At 44.3% G+C, this 16210-nt stretch overlaps 1 protein-coding gene across 1 annotated transcript in view; it reads left to right on the forward strand.

Moving 5' to 3' along the window:
• The first annotated feature begins 1112 nt into the window (after positions 1-1112).
• MAP2K1 (mitogen-activated protein kinase kinase 1) overlaps positions 1113-16210 on the forward strand; it is a 51764-nt gene continuing 36666 nt past the window's right edge. The window contains exon 1 of the mRNA XM_070762673.1: positions 1113-1423. Coding sequence (XP_070618774.1) covers positions 1344-1423 — 80 coding nt within the window. The 5' untranslated portion in view covers positions 1113-1343. The remainder of the gene's footprint in view (positions 1424-16210) is intronic.

Here is a 16210-nt window from a genome sequence, read left to right on the forward strand (position 1 = left end):
CCTTCCATCCTTCCAAGGTGGGTAAAATGAGGACCCAGATTGTTGGGGCAGCAACAGGCTGATTCTGTAAACGGCTTAGAGAGGGCTGGAAAAGCACTTGTGAAGCGGTATATATTTTTTATTTATTAGTTAGTTAGTTAGTTAGTTAGTCAGTCCAATACACAATGAAGGTTATAGAGGATATACTTGTAGTAAAATATATCAGAGAAAGAATAGAAGAGATAAAGGAATAAAATATAGGAATGAAGATATAGGAATAAAATATATCAATGAAAGAATAGAGAAAGGATATAGGAATAGAAGATATAGGAGAGACAATAGGATGGGGCGGAAGGCACACTAGTGCACTTATGCACGCCCCTTAATATAATATAATATAAGCCTAAGAGCTATTGCTATTTCGATCCTGTTACCCTGAGGATGCCACAAAGTGTGAAAAACGACCATAAGTCTTACTCTACTTTTTTCAGTGCCGTTGGAACTTTGATCATTAATAGAATACAATAGAACAGAATTCTTTATTGGCCAAGGGTGAATGGACACAAGGAATTTGTCTTTGGTGCATATGCTCTCAGCGTACATAAAAGAAAAAGATACATTTGTCAAGAATCATGAGGTAAAAAACACTTAATGATTGTCATAGGGGTCAAATAAGCAATGAAACAATATTAATCAAAATCTTAACATTGATTGTTTCTTCATTGCTTATTTGACCCCTATGACAATCATTAAGTGATTAAGCGTTGTAAGTTGAGGACTTACCTGTACTGTATACAGGCTATTTTGGGGGGGGGGGAGGGGGGAGGTTTACAAAGAAAAACGATGGTGCCCCTCACCAAACCATCCGGCAAGTTCCCATCTGAGAAGACGCCTGACCCCCGCATCACACACACACCCTCAGGATAAATGGGACAGTCCAGCAAGAGCGCCAAAAGCTGGGAGTGGTGCGAACCACCTTGCTGGAAAGGGGGGGGCAGCAGAGGAAGGGTCGGCAACGCCCGGAGGGCGCCAGGTTGGGGAGCGTCCCGGGGCCGCCACCGCCCGGGGAACCGCGCCCCCCGACCGACCGCCCCCCCGCGTGGCGTCTCCCCCGCATTCCGGGCAGGAGGGCCGGAAGCGCGGCGGCGGCGTCTTGGCGCTGCCGGCCGAGTGAGGCGAGGCGAGCCAGGAGCACATGCGCCCTGCGCGCCGCCCGGCCCGAGGGAGGGGGAGAGCCCCGGCCCCTCGCCCGCCTCCCGCGCCTTAAAGCGCCCACCGAGCGAGCGCCGCCGGGAAGCGCCGGCCTCGGCAGCTGCAGCCCCCGCCGCCCGCACTCCGGCCTCGGCCTCGCCCTGCCCGCCGCCATGCCCAAGAAGAAGCCGGGGCCCATCCAGCTGACCCCCGCGCCCGACGGCTCCGCTATCAACGGCACCAGCGCGGCCGAGTGAGTGGGGGGCGCAGGGAGGGAGGGAGATAGGGAAGGGAAGGAGAGAAGAAAAGGAGGAAGAGAGAGGAAGGGAGGAAACGAAGAAGGAAGGAGAAAAAGTAGGGTGATAGGAGAGAAGGAAGGGAGGGAGGAGAGGGAGGAGAGAAGGAAGGAAAAGAAAGGAGGGAGGAAGGAAATAAGGGAGGAGAAAAAGGAAGGAAGATGGAAGGAAAGGAGAAAATGGAAGAAGGAGGGAAGACAGGAGAGAAGAAAAGGAGGAAGAAGGGAGGAAGGAGAAAGGAAGAAGGAAGGAGAGAAAGTAGGGTGATAGGAGAGAAAGAAGGGAGGAAGGAAAAAACGGGAGGAAAGGAAGGGAGATAGAGAAGGAAAGAAGGGAGGGAAGAAGGACGGAAGGACGGGAGATAGGAGAGGAGAGAAGGAAGGAAACAAAAGGAAAGGAGGAGAGAAAGTAGGGAGATGGGAGAGGAGGAAAGGAGGGAGGAGAAAAAGGAAGGAAGGGAGAAAAGTAAAGAAAGAAGAAAGGAGAGGAGGAAGGAGTAAAAGGAGGGAGGGAGGAGAGGAAGAGAGATAGAGAAGGAAAGGAGAAAAGGAAAGGAGAGAGGGAGGAAGGGAGATAGGAGAGGAGAGAAAGAAGGAAGGAAGGAAGAGAAGGGAAAGAGGGAGGGAGGGAGGAAGGCGGCTCCGGGCTGCCTGTTGCTGGGAGGCTCCCAGCAGTGGGGGGGGACGGGACGGGACGCCTGGTGCTTCTTCCTTTCCGCCCAGAGGTGAAGGGAGCCAGCAAGCGAAAGAGCCGCCGCTGGGCTTCTGGCTTGTGGAAGGAGCCGCCCATTGGGAGCCCGACTGCTGGCCGTCCCGCTCCCCCTCTTCCCCCTCCCTCTTCTCCTTCACTCTTCCCTTGTTTTGGAGGAAGCCAGATCCTGGTTTGATCCTGGCTTGGCCTTATCTTATATATGCATGCAGCGCTTAGGTCAAACCAGAGGTGGGTTGTTAAGGGGGAAGGGTGAGGTGTGCTTACCCCTGTGGCTCTGAGTGTGCTAGTGGTGTCCCTGCGCGATTTTGCTACCTGCCCAGGTGCAGTAACAGAATTGCCCTGGACTCCGCTCGCACTCAAAGCCACGGAGAGGAGCACACCTCACCCTTCCACCTTAGCAGCCCACCTCTGGGGTCAAACCCAGGATGTATTCTTGGGACGAAAGCAGGTTGAGGTGGAATTTAATAGGATTTTGGTGCAGATACCCGGTAGGATGAGGAAAGGAGGCCAAGAGGACTTAACGATAATACAGTACTGGTCTTTATTTAGGATGCTTGGCTTCTAATTGAGAAAAATCAGTTTCACTTTTTCTAAGGTACCTAGGAAGGAGGGATCCCAGCTAGCAAACATGGTGCTTTTAGATCTGGGAGGCGGTTTTCTCCTTCCTTCCTTCCTTCCTTCCTTCCTTCCTTCCTTCCTTCCTTCCTTCCCTCCCTCCCTCCCTCCCTCCCTCCCTCCCACCCTTCCTTCCTTCCTTCCCTCCTCCCACCCTTCCTTCTTCGCCTTTTCTTCTCTCCTTCTTTCCTTCCCTCCTCCCACCCTTCCTTCCGCCCTTCCTTCTTCACCTTTCCCCTTTCCTTCCTTCCTTCTCTCCTTCCTTCCTTCCCTCCTCCCACCCTTCCTTCCGCCCTTCCTTCTTCACCTTTCTCCTTTCCTTCCTTCCTTCCCTCCTCCCACCCTTCCTTCCGCCCTTCCTTCTTCGCCTTTCTCCTTTCCTTCCTTCCTTCCTTCTATTCTTCCTTCCCTCCTCCCACCCTTCCTTCTTCGCCTTTCTCCTTTCCTTCCTTCCTTCCTTCCTTGCCTCCCTTTCCTTGTCTACCTCCCTCCCTTTCTTCTGCATTTGCTTAATTTGATCTGAAAATGTTTAGTGGTAATTGCCAGTACAGTATTTTGTACAACGTGGCCAAAAGATAGGCTTTAAAATCTGCAGGTCAGCTGGTTAGGACAGATTTAATGCTATCAGTGGTAGTTCTGTGGCGCAAGACGGGGAAGGGAGAATCTAGGCTCTGGGCAGAATTTTTGTTAGTAATAAACTTTTCCTTTTGAAAAGAAATCCACAGGCACTAAGTCGTATTTCTCCTTTTATTTAGCCTTTGCAGAGAGTACAGTTTTTCGGTATTTTTCCATTACTGTATTTATGGGACTGTAATTTCTTTGTTTGCTTTGCAACTCAAGAGTCCATGAGAGTCCAACAAGTTTAATAAATTATTGTTATAATTTGCAAGAAAGTTGGGAAAAGAACTGAATTGTCTTCTGGAAAAGCACTGAGATCTGAATATTGGTTCTTGATCTTTCTCTCTCTCCTCCTCCCTCCCACCCTCCATATATATATATATATATATATATATATATATATATATATATATATATATATATATATACACACACACACACACACACACACACACACACACACACACTGCTCAAAAAAATAAAGGGAACACTTACACAACACAATATAACTCCAAGTAAATCAAACTTCTGTGAAATCAAACTGTCCGCTTAGGAAGCAACACTGATTGACAATCAATTTCACATGCTGTTGTGCACATTCAACTTTGTACAGAACAAAGTATTCAGTGAGAATATTTCATTCATTCAGATCTAGGATGTGTTATTTTGAGTGTTCCCTTCATTTTGTTGAGCAGTGTATATCGGATTAGGTTATGGAAAACTAGGAGCAAAAAGGTCATTTCTGCAACAAAGTCAGAATTTCAGTTTTTTAACAATTGCGATTGATATTGGATGGTGATAAATAATCTAGAGCAGAGGTCCCCAAGGTTGGCAACTTCAAGACTCGTGGACTTCAACTCCCAGAATTCTCTAGCTATGCTGGCTGGAGAATTCTAGGAGTTGAAGTCCACGAGTCTTGAAGTTGCCAAGTTTGAAGACCTCCAATCTAGAGTTTGAAGTGAGAATCCTGCTTTGATGCCTGTCCCAAGCAGGGCACCAGGTTGCTGACACGTTTCACGCCCCATCTGATTTTAAAAGGTTTATTTATTTTAGAAATGGAAGCTCACACCCTACAAAGCAAACTTGAGCCCAGAGGGCGACTTAAGTGTGAAAAAAAGCAAACACCATTTTAAGCTGCCTAGGGGTGAGCACATCAACCGCAGCTGTGACTCTCTGCTAATCGATGGTTTCCAACACACACACACACACACAACCTGATTGTTGTGTGCCCTTCTGGTGTTGATGAGTGCTGATCATATTGGACCAATGGGAGCAGCCAAATTGGAGAAGGATCCAGAAAGGCAGTTTGGAGCAAATGACGAAGATCGTCCGGCAGCCAGGAAATATTCCCACCTCAATCTAATTGTTTTGGCACCCTGGTTATTGCAGAAGCTGTGATGGTGGCCTCAAGCTAGAAAATGTTGTGTGCCGTTCTGTCTCCTGCCGTCCTGAGATGGCTTAATAGGAAAGTGAACACAAGAACAAGGGGACACAATCTGAAGTTAGTTGGGGGAAAGATCAAAAGCAACATGAGAGCAGTGTGGTCGGGCGGTAGGAAAAGCAAGTAGGATGCTTGGCTGCATAGCTAGAGGTATAACAAGCAGGAAGAGGGAGATTGTGATCCCGCTATATAGAGTGCTGGTGAGACCCCATTTGGAATACTGTGTTCAGTTCTGGAGACCTCACCTACAAAAAGATATTGACAAAATTGAACGGGTCCAAAGACGGGCTGCAAGAATGGTGGAAGGTCTTAAGCATAAAACGTATCAGGAAAGACTTCATGAACTCAATCTGTATTGTCTGGAGGACAGAAGGAAATATGTCAAAGGGTTGAATAAGGTTCAGGAGAGAAGTGTTTTTAATAGGAAAGTGAACACAAGAACAAGGGGACACAATCTGAAGTTAGTTGGGGGGAAGATCAAAAGCAACATGAGAAAATATTATTTGACTGAAAGAGTAGTAGATCCGTGGAACAAACTTCCAGCAGACGTGGTTGGTAAATCCACAGAAACTGAATTTAGACATGCCTGGGATAAACATATGTCCATCTAAGATAAAATACAGGAAATAGTAGAAGGGCAGACTAGATGGACCATGAGGTCTTTTTCTGCCGTCAGTCTTCTATGTTTCTATGACTTTCTCCATTGCAGAAATGACCAGTTTACATTCCTAGTTCCTTTCTTTTTCTTTTCTTTCTTTCTTTCTTTCTTTCTTTCTTTCTCTTTCTTACTTTTCTCTTTCTTTCTCTTTCCCTCCCTCTCTCTTTCTTCTCTCACTCTCCCTCCCTCCCCCCTCCTTCTCTTCTTCACCCCTCTTTCTCTCGGGAAGGAATAGATAGATAAACTATCAAATTTATATCTACTTATCCAGCTATCGTGATAGGAATAGATGGATAAACTATCAAATCTGTAGGGCTGCCCATCTTATAAGTCAGTGTTTCCCAACCTTGGCAACTTGAAGATATCTGGACTTCAACTCCCAGAATTCCCCAGCCAGCATTTGCTGGCTGGGGAATTCTGGGAGTTGAAGTCCAAATATCTTCAAGTTGCCAAGGTTGGGAAACAGTGTTATAAGTAGTATGAATGACACCATGCAGTATATAGCCAAAAAAGTAAAATGAAGTCGTTGACTAACGGACAGTCTGTGCTGAAGTGTCATAATCCAAACACTTTTAGAGAAAATGATCCAAGACCAATATTCAGTTCTCAGCAGTATTTCCAGAAGTGTCCCCCCCCCCCCAACTTTCCTCCAAATGGTACTGTGATAATTTATGAAACTTAAATGGTGGAATCAAGCAGGATTTGTTAACCTATTAAGCCCCTATAGAGAACAACCAGTTGGCAAAATATGGAATAACGGGAGAGTCATCCTTTTTTTCTTATGGGGTAGAATTGGATCCCTGATGCTGTTTGCAAAGGAAATGCAAGTGATTCATCTAGTCTTTATTTGCCCAGTCTGTTTCTCTCACCACCACCCCATCCCCAAAAAATACATTGGTACCTCTACTTAAGAACGCCTCTACTTAAGGACTTTTCTAGATAAGAACTGGGTGTTCAAGATTTTTTTGCCTCTTCTTAAGAACCATTTTCTACTTAAGAACTCGAGCCTGGAAAAATTTCCCAGGAAATTTGAGAGTGGCATGAAGGCCTGACCAGTTTCCTGCCATTTCCCCTTTAATCCCCGCCATCTCGGGCTTTTCTGGGCTGCCAGAGGAGCCTTTCGGTGTAAGATTATCTCCGGGACCACCTTCTGCCGCATGAATCCCAGCGACAGGTTAGGTCCCACAGAGTTGGCCTTCTCCGGGTCCCGTCAACTAAGCAATGTCGTTTGGCGGGACCCAGGAGAAGAACCTTCTCTGCGGCGGCCCCGACCCTCTGGAACCAGCTCCCCCCAGATATCAGAGTTGCCCCTACCCTCCTTGCCTTTCGCAAGCTCCTTAAAACCCACCTCTGTCGTCAGACATGGGGGAATTGAAATTTCCCTTCCCCCTAGGCTTATAGAATTTATACATGGTATGTTTGTATGTATGAGTGGTTTTTTAAATTGGGGTTTTTTAGATTGTTTTTAATATTAGATTTGTTTACATTGTCTTTTTATATTGTTGTTAGCCGCCCCGAGTCTTCGGAGAGGGGCGGCATACAAATCTAATAAGTAAGTAAGTAAGTAAGTAAGTAAGTAAGTAAGTAAGTAAGTAAGTAAGTAAGTAAGTAGAGGCATTCTTAGGTACTGGATTCAATTCCACAACAAAGCTGAAGACATTTGAGCCTTTACTGTTTTCCCCAAATCAAATGTCATCCAAGTATATGCTGCTTGAGTAGATGACAGAAATTATAATTTTCTGCACTTCAGAGATGGAAACTGGTGTGAATGAATCCCTGTACAAGCAAACTTTCTTTGTGCAAATTTTCAGATTATCTGGGTGTGCTGCATTTTTTTTTAATACTGTGTAGGTTATAATCTAATCTATTGCAGAATAACGCAAGTTAAAATGTTCTTTTTAAGAAACTCACAATAGTTGAAGAGGGGTGTGGGTGTTTCATGTGCAATTGTGGCAGATGTGCTTTGGAACATGGGAGCATTAATTCCGTCTCATCTGTCACTTTCTGAAAGGAGCCACCTCTGTTTTTACAGCTGCGGGAAGCAGCCTGGGATGGGGCTCTTTTAATGAGTCAGATGCTGAATTTGTGCTTCCTTGCTTTTCAAACCGTGTCACAACCCTAGAACAACATTAAAGGTAATACACCTAGATGAGAATAGAAGAAATTGAATTAAGGCACCTGAGAAAATGCAAAGTTGTTGCATCAAAATAATATCGATAATAATATATAGATAAAATAAGTTGTAAAGATCAAAACCAGCACTGCAGACTAAAATAGACCGGCAAAGACAAAAGAACATTGACTCTGGTGGGGAACTAAGGCCCTGGTCCTGCAAAGTAGATGGTTTTAAAAGGGTTTTTTTTTTTAATGTAGATGCCGTTTGTTGTCATGATAGTCTCACCTGTGACTTTATTATTATTATTATTATTATTATTATTATTATTATTATTTATTAGATTTGTATGCCGCCCCTCTCCGTAGACTCGGGGCGGCTCACAACAATAACAAAGACAATGTAAGAACAAATCTAATAATTTTAAAAACACTAACAACCCCATTATTAAAAGCAAGCATACACACAAACATACCATGTATAAACTGTATAGGCCTTGGGGAGATGTCTCAGTTCCCCCATGCCTGATGGCAGAGGTGGGTTTTAAGAACTTTACGAAAGGCAAGGAGGGTGCGGGCAGTTCTGATCTCCGGGGGGAGCTGGTTCCAGAGGGTCGGGGCCGCTACAGAGAAGGCTCTTCCCCTGGGTCCCGCCAAACGACATTGTTTAGTTGAAGGAACCCGGAGAAGGCCAACTCCGTGGGACCTAACTGGTCGCTGTGATTCGTGCGGCAGAAGGCGGTCCCGGAGATATTCTGGTCCGGTGCCATGAAGGGCTTTATAGGTCGTAACCAACACTTTGAATTGTGACCAGAAATTGATCGGCAACCAATGCAGACTGCGGAGTGTAACATGGGCATACCTTGGGAAGCCCATGATTGCTCTCGCAGCTGCATTCTGCACGATCTGAAGTTTCCGAACATTTTCCAAAGGTAGCCCCATGTAGAGAGCATTACAGTAGTCGAACCTCGAGGTGATGAGGGCATGAGTGACTGTGAGCAGTGAGTCCTGGTCCAGACTTTATGGCAAGCAGCCTGGTGGAATCCACCAAGATGCCCAGCTTAGACTCCAGATCAGAGGTCTTCAAACTTGGCAACTTTAAGACTTTTTTACGCCGCCCTGGGTCTATTAGGAGAAGGGCAGCAGATAAATTTAAGTGATAAAATAAAAATAAATAAAATAAATTGACAGATGTCAACAGAATTGGAAAGGACCTTGCAGGTCATCTAGTCCAACCTCCTGCCCAAGCAGGAGACCCTACATCTGCCTCTACCTGGGATCGAACTCACACAACCTCCTGATTGTGAGACAAGAGCTCCACCTCTAGACACAGCTGGCTGAAGAACTCTGGGAGATGAAGTCCATAAGTCTTAAAGTTGCCAAGTTTGAGGATCCCTGCTCCAGAGGAACGTTCACGATGCTCTCTACTAATCTGGCAGAGTTTCTGGGGATTGAGAGGAAGGTCCCATCTCCAGAGACCTGTCCCTGGTGCAAGAGGGGTCTGCTTAGTCCAGGGGTGAAAGGCTTCGCTTGTGCCTGTTGGTCATCAATTCTCTCGATTCTCTCTGTTGGGAGAATTGGCGCTAGACCTATGGTTGGGACTCATCACAACATGAGGAACTGTATTAAGGGGTCGCTGCCAGTGTTCCCTCTAATTTTTTGGGGGGGTGGGCGGAAAAGAATAGTGTCTGAGCAGCAGTCCCTTCGGGACTGGGCGGCACAGAAATAATAAATAAACAAACAAACAAACAAATAAACAACCCACCCTGTTTTGCCTCAGAGAATTTCAAAATAAAATACTGTACTGTGTGTCTATAACAGTGAGCTCATAATAGGGCAACTCTATCAATATCAAAATGCCACTTAAATAGTTGAGCTAGTTTCAAACTAGATTTTGATTTTCTTTCTCTCTTCCTTACTCCCATTCTTTTTCTTTCTCTTTTCCTTCCTCTCTTCCTCTCTTCCTCTCTCTCTCCTTCCCTCTCACTCTTTCCCTCTCGGCTTCTGGGCAGGTTTGGAAAACTCTGAGTTGATGATGATTTTTAAGTGAGCGATTGCTCACTGCTCAGCTTAGAGGGAACTATGGTCGCAGCATTAGAAAGGTTGAGAACCACTGCTCTAGGAACTGATAGGGTGGAGTCCCCTTTGCCCTCTTTCTCTTACCCAAGTTATCTGAACTGAGTTGCCTCTTATTCCTCCATTGTACCCAATCCCTCCTGGGAATCCAGACTGCCTTCCATTACACCTGGGCATGAGTCATAGGATTGGAAGAAACCTTTCCCAGGTGGCCCTTTCCTTCCTTGGAGTGAGTAAGTCTAATCCAACACAGCCCCATCCTGTGTATAGGACTCCAGTCTTGTCCACCAACCTCTTGCAGCTTATTCAAGCCAAAGGAACAAAGGTGGTTGTAGAAGGACAGGAAATTGATTTCACCACTCCTCCACCCACCACTTCCTCCGGCGGCAAACAGCTGAAAAGTTTCTGCTGCAATATATTAGCCATTTATTTTCTGCTGTCATTATAGTCATTATTAGGCAGCCCTTGATGTACAGCCACAACTGGAGCCAGGAGACTTATTGTGTGCAATTGTTAAGTGAGTCATCACGTGACCACACCGTTTTATGACGTTCGTTGAGTGAACCACCGTGGTCATTAAGCGAGGCATCACATGATAACGATTTGTAATCTTTCCCGCAGGCTTCCCCATTGACTTATTGGAAGCCAGATGGAAAAGTTGCAATTGCAATCATGTGATCACAGGATGCTGCAGCTTTCGTAAATGTGAGCCAGTTTGTTGAGTGCCTGAATCACAATCACACAACTGTGGTGCGTGTGTGTATGTATGTGCGTGTGTGCAAGCGTAACTTTGAGGATACCCATCTTCCTCCTCCTACCCCCACCCAAATTCCGAGCTTTTATTTCTTTCCTAATGGGTTTGCGTGCATTATTTGCTTTTACATTGATTCCTATGGGAAAATGTGGCAAGAAACATAACAAGTCACTTTGTCAGGCCCCATCATAACTTCAAACAAATGGCGGTAAATTGACGTTAAGATTGTCTGCCTTGTAAGACAGGGAACAGTTTGTGTGTTGTCTCCTTTTTTTTGTAGAAGAGGAAAGCGAGCCCATCGCTTTGGTCCAAAGATGCTTCTTCTCATCTGGCATTCTGTTAGCTTCTTAGCCAGATGCTTCTGGTAGCTTCATCATGAAAGCAGCAGCTGACATCTTCAGCTGGTCTCCCACCCAGCATCTGTTCCTTTCCGGCTTATGCTACAGCGAATGCGCAAACATTCCCTGGCCCAAATCCAGTTCCCTTTTAGAGATGCCTTCCACCAAGCCAGTGGTTTCTTCTGCGTTCTCCAGTTATCCCAGGCAGGTCTTCACTCTAAGCAGCCTCCTCTGGGCTGATGTGATGAGCGTTGCAGGCGGGCACATCTGGAAAGCAGATTGGGGAAGACTGCCGGAGACTTTCTTTCTTTCTTTCTTTCTTTCTTTCTTTCTTTCTTTCTTTCTTTGATTTGATTTGATTTGATTTGATTTGATTTGATTTGATTTGATTTGATTTGATTTGATTTGATTTGATTTGATTTGATTTGATTTGATTTGATTTGATTTGATTTGATTTGATTTGATTTGATTTGATTTGTATGCCGCCCCTCTCTGGAGACTCGGGCCGGCTAACAGCAATAATAAGACAGTGTATAACAATAATCCAATACTAAAAACAATTTAAAACCCATTATAATAAAAAACCAAACATACATACAGACATACCATGCATAAAATTGTAAAGGCCTAGGGGGGAAAAGTATCTCAATTCCCCCATGCCTGACGGCAGAAGTGGGTTTTAAGCAGCTTACGAAAGGCAAGGAGGGTGGGGTCAATTCTAATCTCTGGGGGAGTTGGTTCCAGAGGGCTGGGGCCACCACAGAGAAGGCTCTTCCCCTGGGTCCCGCCAAGTGGCATTGTTTAGTTGACGCTAAACAAGTTTAATTGCTGTGAATGTCAGTTTGATAAAGCCTTGAGATACACAAGCCTCTGAGTGTGGAGGACATCTTGATGAGCTTCATTAGGAGCCTGGACAAGATTTCTTTAATCCTGCTTGAGTCTCCTTCACCTCCTCTTCTTGATTGCACAAAGAGAACATCATCATCTTTTAACGACTCCCCAAATCCCTTGCAGGGCGGAGTCTGGGCAACTGAATGGAGTTAAGTGTCTACTGGCCAGACGCCCTTCCTATCACCAATGCGGAGTTTTGTTCAGCAGACATATTCTCATTGTGCCTACAGAGAAATATCTGCCTCTACCTAGGATTGAACTCACAGCCTCTTGGTTGTGAGACAAGAGCTCTACTTCTAGGTCACCATACTACTCATTGCACAAAGAGGACAATTGCTGGGGGAAATGATGTAATTGCTTGCTGTGGCCTGCATAGCGTCCGGGGCTGCTTAGAGAGGAAGAAGCAGTGATGGGCTACCAACATTTTTACTACCACACTGTGGGCATGGCTTAGGCATTTTGTTTCAACATCTTTCAGTGCAGTTCTCTTCTTTGGAGAGGGGCGGCATACAAATCTAATAAATAAATAAATAATAAATAAAGAGCCGGGGTGGCGCAGCAGGTAGAGTGCTGTACTGCAGGCCACTGAAGCTGACTTGTAAATCTGAAGGTCAGCGGTTCAAATCTCATCACCGGCTCAAGGTTGACTCAGCCTTCAATCCTTCCGAGGTGGATAAAATGTGGACCCAGATTGTGGGGGCAATAGCCTAGCTGCTGCTGCACACTGCTGGCTCATGTTTAGCTGGTTGTCTACTAAGACTCTAAGATCCCTCTCAACAGTCACATTTATTTATTTATTTATTCATTCATTCATTTATTCATTTGAATTTTATTCCGCCCTTCTTCTTAGATTCAGGGAGGCTTACAACATGTTAGCAATAGTCCTTTTTTAACAGAGCCTGCCTATTGCCCCCACAATCCGGGTCCTCATTTTACCCACCTCGGAAGGATGGGAGGCTGAGTCAACCTTGAGCCGGTGATGAGATTTGAACCGCTGACCTACAGATCTAGCAGTCAGCTTCAGTGGTCTGCAGTACAGCACTCTACCTGCTGCACCACCCCCAGCTCTTGATGAATCCCAATGAATCAAATATTTGCTTCAGACTCTTTTCTCTACTACCATATCTCAGCCCACCAAAAGTGAACTTGTAGCCTTTGGGGAAAATTGTCTTCAAAGTAAACTTGAGAAAACAGTTTCTATTACTAGAAGTTATCAAATCTAACTACTCCCAACTTGGAGAAAGTTCCTCCAACTTCTTGAACTTGGCCCAAAGTACTCCATATAATCTTGCTTATTTTAAATCTTGAAACCTGCCCCTGTTGTGGGCTGTGTGCAGTTTAAATCTGGATTTTAAACAGCCTTTCCTAGCTCTTCAAACAGAAATAAATAGTTGGTTGCTTTGCCAACTGCTGTGGAGGTTGTGAGATTTATTTTTCATATGGAGTGACAATATGGCGGATTATAGCACAGATGGCAGAGGCTCGTTCTGAAAGCAGCAACAGCATTCGGTCTAATAGGAAATTGACGTGCATTTAATTTCAATGGAATTGGGATGGGATGGGATGCAAAATAGGATGGGGTGGGATGGAACAGAACAGAGGTCTTCAAACTTGGCAACTTTAAGACTTGTGGACTTCAACTCCCAGAATTCTCCAGCCAGCATAGTTGCCTGGAAAATTCTGGGAGTTGAAGTCCACAAGTCTTAATAATAATAATAATAATAATAATAATAATAATAATAATAATAATTATTATTATTATTATTATTATTATTATTATTATTATTATTAACTAGATTTGTATGTCGCCCCTCTCCGCAGACTCAGGGCGGCTTAAAGTTGCCAAATTTAAGGATTTCTGGAATAGAAGAACAGAACAGAATAGATTATTATTATTATTATTATTATTATTATTATTATTATTATTATTATTTATTAGATTTGTATGCCGCTCCTCTCCGGAGTCTCCGGAGAGGGGAGCAGGAGTCCAAGTCTACGGAGAGGGGTGGCATACAAATCTAATTAATAATAATAATAATAATAATAATTTTAAAAAATAGAATAGAATTCAGAATGGGATGGAGTGAGTAGCAACAAAAAAAGCCTGCAAAAACAGGGCTGGGAAAAAACTTTTTTGGAGAGAGTAGCAATGAAAACCCTGCAAGCCGGTTAGGACTGGAAAAAACATTCTTTGGAGCTATTAGCAATGAAAGAAGCCTTCAAGCTGTTAGTGCCTCATTAGGGTTAGAAAAAAGCTTTTTTTAAAAAAAAGGTATACAGTATTCAGGATATAAGACACACCCAAATTTTCAGCCTTTTTTAGGGAGGAAAAAGATGCCTTTTATACGCTGAAAAATACAGTAATTTTAACAACTTCACTGCTATGGCAAGAAAAGTTGTGAAAAGGGTTAAAATTCACTTAACAAAAAATGTCTTGTTCTGCAGCAGAAATTTTGGGCTCAATTGTGGTTGTAAGTTGAAGACTACCTATACACAATTCTAGGAAACAGTTGAAGAGTAACTTTCCCCTCCGTCCACTATTTTTTGTCACCCTTTGAACATATTCACATTTGCCCAAGGCATCTGTCTCAGTCCTGTTGCATTTATACCCCTAGAAGAAAAAGTTGGATGGGGGGGGATGCGTGCAAAACTACGAAATTGTTCTGAGTTGTTCTGCTGAGTTCCCACGCACTTTGAGAAGGTGGGAGGCAGTTAACAGTTCAATTTGCATGAGCAATTACTGAGTAGGTGGAGGAGGCTTTTAGGGAGGGAGGGATCCTGGAGACAACCACATACATTTTCAAAGGCAACATCTTTTGCTATCCTTGACTGCTGAAGCAGAAAAAAAGCAAAGAACATGTGGATTGTTTTCCGAGCATAATACTGCAGCTGTTCTCAGCCAGGCATTCTGCAGATGTTCTAAGTTAGCAAAAACTTCAGAAGAAAGGGATTTAGGGGTAGTGATTTCAGACAGTCTCAAAATGGGTGAACAGTGCAGTCAGGCGGTAGGGAAAGCAAGTAGGATGCTTGGCTGCATAGCTAGAGGTATAACAAGCAGGAAGAGGGAGATTATGATCCCGCTATATAGAGTGCTGGTGAGACCCCATTTGGAATACTGTGTTCAGTTCTGGAGACCTCACCTACAAAAAGATATTGACAAAATTGAACGGGTCCAAAGACGGGCTACAAGAATGGTGGAAGGTCTTAAGCATAAAACGTATCAGGAAAGACTTAATGAACTCAGTCTGTATAGTCTGGAGGACAGAAGGAAAAGGGGGGACATGATCCAAACATTTAAATATGTTAAAGGGTTAAATAAGGTCCAGGAGGGAAGTGTTTTTAATAGGAAAGTGAACACAAGAAAAAGGGGACACAATCTGAAGTTAATTGGGGGAAAGATCAAAAGCAACATAAGAAAATATTATTTTACTGAAAGAGCAGTAGATCCTTGGAACAAACTTCCAGCAGACATGGTAGATAAATCCACAGTAACTGAATTTAAACATGCCTGGGATAAACATATATCCATCCTAAGATAAAATACAGAAAATAGTATAAGGCAGACTAGATGGACCATGAGATCTTTTTCTGCCGTCAGACTTCTATGTTTCTATGTTTTGATTCTGACTCCCTGAATGCTTAGCTCATGGACTTCAAACGTGGCAACTTTAAGACTTGTGGACTTCAACTCCCAGAATCCAACACAGAGGTCTCCAAATTTGGCAATTTTGTGTAGTTCAACTCTCAGAATTCCTCAGCCAGCTGACTGAGGAATTCTGGGAGTTGAAGTCCACAAGTTGCCATGTTTGGAGACCCCTGTTCTAACACATCTAGCTGGGGAACCATTTAAGGACACAGAAAGGATCCTTAGCAAGAGACATTATAATTAGGTTTTCAGAGTTTATTAACCTAATCACAATGCACATAAGTCACAAACCATAGTTTCCAGCTAGAATTGCAGCAGCAGCCCTTCCATCAAGGCCAAATTACATGATGGCTTAAGGCAGGATGTGAGTTCATCCTTAGTCCTCCATCTTGCCCAGCCTGTTGAATTGTCTTCTTGGGCAGAGAACCAAATTGGCCATTATCTGCTACCTTGTCCCTCTGAGAGAAGAAATTGATGGTGGTGGTGATTCAGAAGTGCCAAACCTGATGACAAGTACAAACTAAATTGAAGGGAAGCAAAAAGCTTGGCTTTCCCTGCGGTCTCCCTGCGTCTGGCTCCGTCCAATTGTTGAATTAAAGAATTATCTCTTTGGCAAGGGTGGGAGCCAGAACAGCAGTCTGTTTAATTACTGTGAAATTCCCGTCTTGTGCTTCTTCATAGTTGGAGCAAAAGCAAGTTAGTTAGCCAAAAATCAGGAGTCTGGAACACTTTTTCAGACTCAAATAAAGACAAAAGCTGATGGAAGCTTATTCCATTTCCATTAGTTACTAAGGTGCTATCAGAGAACCAAGCTAGAAATAAGGAGAAATCTCCTGAGAACAATCAACCAGTGGAACAGCTTGCCACCAGAAGTTGTGGCTGCT

The sequence above is a fragment of the Erythrolamprus reginae genome, chromosome 10, assembly GCF_031021105.1.
Source record: "Erythrolamprus reginae isolate rEryReg1 chromosome 10, rEryReg1.hap1, whole genome shotgun sequence".
Taxonomy (NCBI): Eukaryota; Metazoa; Chordata; class Lepidosauria; order Squamata; family Dipsadidae; genus Erythrolamprus; species Erythrolamprus reginae.